Source organism: Xenopus laevis, chromosome 9_10S (genome assembly GCF_017654675.1).
Source record: "Xenopus laevis strain J_2021 chromosome 9_10S, Xenopus_laevis_v10.1, whole genome shotgun sequence".
NCBI classification, from domain to species: Eukaryota; Metazoa; Chordata; class Amphibia; order Anura; family Pipidae; genus Xenopus; species Xenopus laevis.
In genome coordinates this window covers 105962231-105968230 of record NC_054388.1, presented here as the reverse complement: position 1 = coordinate 105968230, position 6000 = coordinate 105962231, and the positions used below count along the sequence as shown (strand labels likewise).

Sequence of the window (6000 nt, the reverse complement as noted above, 5' to 3'; positions counted from 1 at the left end):
ATCATCATCATCATCGTGTTTCTTCTAATGTTTCACTTAGTTCACCTTCCCCCGCCCCAGTTCTTCTATTCGTTTTTTGGGCTTCTGCACCAGCCAGAGGCCCCTTTATGAGGGTGATGAGCAATGCATTCAGAATGGCTGACATGTTGGTACCCCTCAAAGGCCGGCTAAGAGCGCAAGCAGTTGTTTTTTAAAGATCAGGGTGCCAACCCAATAAACAAGCTCATGACATCATAATAAAGTGACGGACAAGTGAATACTTTATTATTTCCTCTTTTTTTAATAAAAGTGATTTTTTTTAACCTAAACAAAACCCCTAACAAAAAAAAATTCCTAAACAGAAAAATAAAATCCATGTAAACTGGATAATTCCTCCAACATCAACTTGTCCAAAACAAAATGAACTGTTAGCGAGTGAAACCGCCCCCTTGGCTTCTGACCTGGCCCCGCCTCCCCGGGACTAAAAGAAAAAAGTACCAAAATAGCCTTAGAAACGGAGGCATACAAAAATATCTCTAAACACGCGACAGTCGCTATAAATGTTCCGATTGAACCCCTGGAATGCTGCAGGAGTCGGGAAGTCACAGTTTGTGTTACAAAGCAGTCCATGGCCGCGGCAGGCAAATACAAAGAAGGATTCGGCCGATGTTCAGCCTTTCAGTTGCAGCAGAGCGGGCAAGACAATAACTGGCAGCGTGTGCATTTAAGCCCCCCCCCACCGATGGCATCACAGCCTCCATCTTGGAGGCGGACCTATGTGAAACAAAAGGGGAGAAAAAGACGTGCAAGATACAAACATTCAGAAAGATATCAGGAATGGCTCCTCATGGGAGGGGTGTGCAGAGCAGCAATTCAGAGCGGACCTGGCCGACACCACATCGTAGCCTCCAATCAGAAAGGCTCGGTGTCCAATCAGAAAGGCTCGGTGTCCAATCAGAAAGGCTCGGTGTCCAATCAGAAAGGCTCGGTGTCCAATCAGAAAGGCTCGGTGTCCAATCAGAAAGGCTCGGTGTCCAATCAGAAAGGCTCGGTGTCCAATCAGAAAGGCTCGGTGTCCAATCAGAAAGGCTCGGTGTCCAATCAGAAAGCAGAGGGCTCCATTTTGTTTTTCTTGACCAGAAACAGCCTGTGTGAAATGACCAACCACCAGTGTGGGAAAGCACCATTAAAAACCCAATGACTAGATAATCTGAAGCTTTTCTGGCTTCATGGGGGTCGTATGTGAATAATAATCTGCCCCAAAGGCACTCAAAGAACGTCGTGCATCATGTGTCTAATATTCATGGCTGTCCTGCTCCACCAACAAGTTCTCTGCATTTCTGTACAACATTGACCGTACAAAACGGACGGGATTTGGTCAGATGAAGGACTTGCAGGGTCCAAGCACAAAAGGGAAGATCTCTCCTATGAAGCCAAGTGTTCTATAAAATATAGAAAAAGTCCCATGAGCCCTTTGCATAACAATAAACCAAAACAGTTTTGAGGTTCTTCATGGCGGAACGGTCCAGGTCATGAGTTGAAGAACAGGATGAGCCGGTGGAAAGGTCTATTAATACTCCAGTGGTTATACCAAGAAGAATGGGTGGGAAAGTTGTTAGATTTAGCAGAAAAGCCAACTGATCTGCAGTTGCAGCCTCCTCGGAACAATCCATTGGCCTATTTTTCCCCCTCCAAGAAAAAGTGGAATTAAACCAGCGCATCGCTTCTTTCAGAAATGGTCCGAACCAGCAGAGTTAAGGAAACCAGCCGTGGGAACAGGAGGTGCTTCAGAAAGCCTAGTCCCTGCAATGGAGGGGAGAAAGTGGAGCTTAAGTTACAAACACTTATGGGGTTAAAAGGCAATGCCAAATGAATACGTTTAATAACAAAGACAAGTGAAACACCAAAATGAAGTCTATCCTGTACATGTAAAAAAATAGTTTATCCAACAGAAGCCCTGGATTTTACGGCAGTGCATTTGCAGTCTGGTCAGCTGCATTCAGCCATTTTGGATCCACTTATACAAAGCCCCGCCCAATTACCTCATTTAATCAATATCTCCGAAGGCAGGGGGTCATCTGCTGAATTCTTCATATTCTTTTCGGCTTCATCTGTCGATCTACGGAGAGAAGCCATAAGTTATGGGGACATTTTCTTTTTAAAGCTCCGCCCCTCGTTATAAAAATAAAATGCCACAAAATGTCCAACCTATGCCATCTACAGGTCATGCATGGTGCCTAAACGTTATCAGAGTTCAATGAACGCGGCTTGCGTTCCATCTTTAATAATATCTGGTTTTTCAAACAGATCAGTGCAGAGCAGTAAAACTGAAAGTACTTTAAAGGAGAACTAAAGCTTAAAGGGATTTGTTACGGGAAAACTTTTTTTTCCTTCAAAACACATCCGTTAATAGTGCTGCTCCAGCAGACGCTGTGCTAAAATCAGTTTTTAAAAAGCGCAAACAATTTTTTTTTATATTTAATTTTGAAATCTGACATGGGGCTAGACATATTGTCAGTTTCCCAGCTGCCCCCAGTCATGTGACTTGTACTCTGAGACTTCAGTCACTCTTTACTGCAAGTTAGAGTGAAATCACCCCCCCCCCCCAGCAGCCAAACAACAGAACAATGGGAAGGTAACCAGATAGCAGCTCCCTAACACAAGATAACAGCTGCCTGGTAGATCTAAGAACAACACTCAATAGTAAAATCCAGGTCCCACTGAGACACATTCAGTTACATTGAGTAGGAGAAACAACAGCCTGCCAGAAAGCAGTTCCATCCTAAAGTGCTGGCTCTTTCTGAAAGCACATGACCAGGCAAAATGACCTGAGATGCACCTACACACCAATATTACAACTAAAGAAATACACTTGTTGGTTCAGGAATGAAATTTTATGTTGTAGAGTGAATTATTTGCAGTGTAAACAGTGTCATTTAGAAATAAAAACTACACCATAAAAATCATGGGAGAATCCCTTTAACTAGAAAAGTAGGGCAGGGGCAGAAATGATTTACATAATGGGGTTTTGTACCAACTCCAAGTAACACACAAGGCTCACCCCAGTATGTCCCTCACATCCTCCACCGTAATGTCTCCTGTGGTGTCGAGAGTCGTGTCCATGCTGTTCAGTGGCGAGTCAAGAGGAGAGGGCGAAAATTCTGGCCTGCGCTCGCACACATTCCCTGCACAAGAGAAGGGATACGTTTAACAAGAACCTTTAAAAAGGGCCATTGGCGTAATTGAACTACTATTTTATATGGTTATTTAAAGGAACAGTTAAGTGTAAAAATAAGAACTGGATAAATATACAGGCTGTGCAGAATAAAAAATGTTTCTAATATAGTTAGTTAGCCAAAAATGTAATGTATAAAGCTGGAGTGACTGGATGTGTAACATAATAGCCAGAACACTACTTCCTGTTTTTCAGCTCTCTAACTCTGAGTTAGTCAGTGACTATAAGGGGGGTCACATGGGACATAACTGTTCAGTGAGTTTGTAATTGATCCTCAGCATGATTGGTTAGCCTGGTAACCAACCAGTGGAAACTAGGGATGCACTGAATCCAGGATTCGGTTTGGGATACGGCCAGGATTCAGCCTTTTTCAGCAGGATTCGGCCGATTCCTTCTGCTGAGATGAACCGAATCCTAATTTGCATATGCAAATTAGGGGCAGGGAGGAAAACAAGGAAGTAGAAAATCTTTTCCTTTCCCACCTCTAATTTGCATATGCTAATTAGGATTCAGATTGGTATTCAGCCAAATCTTCCACAAAGGATTCGGGGGTTTGGCCGAATCCAAAATAGTGGATTCGGTGCATCCCTAGTGGAAACCAAGAGAACTGAAAAGCAGGAAGTAGTGTTCTGTTCTGTTATACATCCGCTTACTCCAGCCTTTATAGATACATTTTTGGCCAAAAAAATAATATATATAATATAGAAACATTTTTTATTACATCTATTTACCCAGTTTTCATTTTTATACTGAGCAATTCCTTTAAGAGCACTACCTTCCGTTGCCTGCTGGGTTGCTTCAGAGTCCCTCAGGATGTGCGTCCCATTGGCTTGGTTGGCTTTTGGAGATGGAGTCACCTTATTGCTGCAACAGAAAAATGTCCAATCCAAATGTAATCAACATCTACAATCAATCCTGGCCATGGACCTACCAGGAAAACCTGACCATTTCATCTGCACGGTGGAATGAAAACTGGCCATAACAAGCTGAAAGAGGAGCTCAGCAATGGCCATCACTGAGCCAACAAGGCCAACTGCAATAGTAGAGTCTTCTTACCTGAAGTGAGAAGGATCGTGGGGCCTATCAAACTCCACCAGACATACGGGCTCTGTGATGTTCTTGGCACTCAAGGAAAAACGCTCAAACTCCGAGGGAGAGATCAGGTAAAAGCCTGGGGGTCAGCAAAGAATGGCCATTAGGTTTTGTTCTATACAAACAGGATTAGGCCACATATGTCCTCCAACCATGACTGGTCTAGATTTGCCAATCAGCTTCCACCTTTGCCTTGATCTCACCTTGCCCGTACTTGGTGAAGACGCAGGAGGCAATACCGCTGATATCCTCCTTCCGTATACAGTCGTAGCGCACTTGAGGCCTCAGTCCCGGCACAGTGAACACGTGGATGTCCCCCAGGTTGGTCAAACACGACAAACAGTTCTCAGAGTAGTCGTCAGAAGCGGCGCTGGTGAAGTTGGTGAGGGCGACTTTCCTCACGCGGCAGCCCTCGTGGGCAGTCAGCTTAAACTTCGTCTTGGCACTCACCTTGGGCAGTGTAAATACCTGGGAAGAGAAGGCAAATATGATAAATACAGAACTTTAAAGGGGAAGGAACGGCTAAAACTTGGGATGCACCGAATCCACTATTTGGGATCTTTCACCGGGGATTCGGCCGAATACCGAACCAAATCTGCATATGCAAATTAGGGATAGGAAAAAATCTTCTTTTGTGACGAAGAGTAATGTGATTTCCCGACCTGCCCCTAATTTACATATGCAAATTAGGATTCAGATTCGGTTCGGCCAGGCACAAGGGTTTCAGCCAAATCCGAATCCTGCTGAAAAAGGCTGAATCCTGAACTGAAACATGGATTCGGTGCATCCCTAGCTAAAACTAATTAAGCTGTATCAGAAAGGTCTATATAAATCAGGCATATCCAAAGTGTGGCCCGGGGGCCATTGCGGCCCTTTCTCAAATTTATACAGGCCCAGCCTCCGTCATGAAACCAGTCCATGTCTATTACTAACACCTTCAGCACACAGGCAGATCATTTCACTAATGTGCCCAAATATTACTGCTATGGTTACGCGATTCTTTGTTTAAATGAGTCAAATGATGTTAATGGTTCAAAGAATGTCAGGCTGATTGGTCGGCCCCCACACATTTTCACCTCACCAAATCTGGCCCTCGTTGCAAAAAGTTTGGACACCCCTGATATAAATACACCAGTAATCCCTCAAAGTAATGCTGCTCTGAGTCCTCTGTCAAAAGAAACAGCACATTTCTTTCCTTCTATTGTGTACTCATGGGCTTCTGTATCAGACTTCCTGTTTTCAGCTTAAACCTCCAGGGCTAGGGCTTGAGCATGCTCAGTTTGCTCCTCTCCCTTTCCCCTCCTCCCCTCCCTGCTGTAATCTGAGCTCAGAGCTGTATGTGAGCAGGGAGAGACTCAGGCAGGAAGTGATTTCACACCAAGCTAATATGGCAGCTGCTATCCGAAACAAACAGCTTCTAGAGCGGTTTACTCAGGTATGGTAAAGCATTCTGCAGTATAAATCTTATAGCTGGCACTATTGTGGCTAATCTATTGGCAATAAACTGCTTTGGTAGCTTTTCCTTCTTTAAATTCCATGATCTGATGCCATGATCGCTTCTCCGGTTACTAATAAAGTTTGTGTCTCAGCACCTGAGTAACAAGGTGAGTAACAAGGACTAATGTTAAAGCTGGGGCAGTGCTGCTGTGGGAAAGAAGCTCATTTCTGTTTACTCACAGCCCCTAGCCACTTCC

At 44.2% G+C, this 6000-nt stretch overlaps 1 protein-coding gene across 1 annotated transcript in view; it reads right to left on the bottom strand.

Moving 5' to 3' along the window:
* Positions 1-242: 242 nt before the first annotated feature.
* The window catches only part of llgl1.S (LLGL1, scribble cell polarity complex component S homeolog), a 55160-nt gene continuing 49402 nt past the window's right edge, over positions 243-6000 (bottom strand). Inside the window, 6 exon segments of the mRNA NM_001091429.1 lie at positions 243-1782; positions 2022-2098; positions 3041-3164; positions 3990-4078; positions 4271-4385; positions 4510-4774. Coding sequence (NP_001084898.1) covers positions 2023-2098; positions 3041-3164; positions 3990-4078; positions 4271-4385; positions 4510-4774 — 669 coding nt within the window. The 3' untranslated portion in view covers positions 243-1782; position 2022.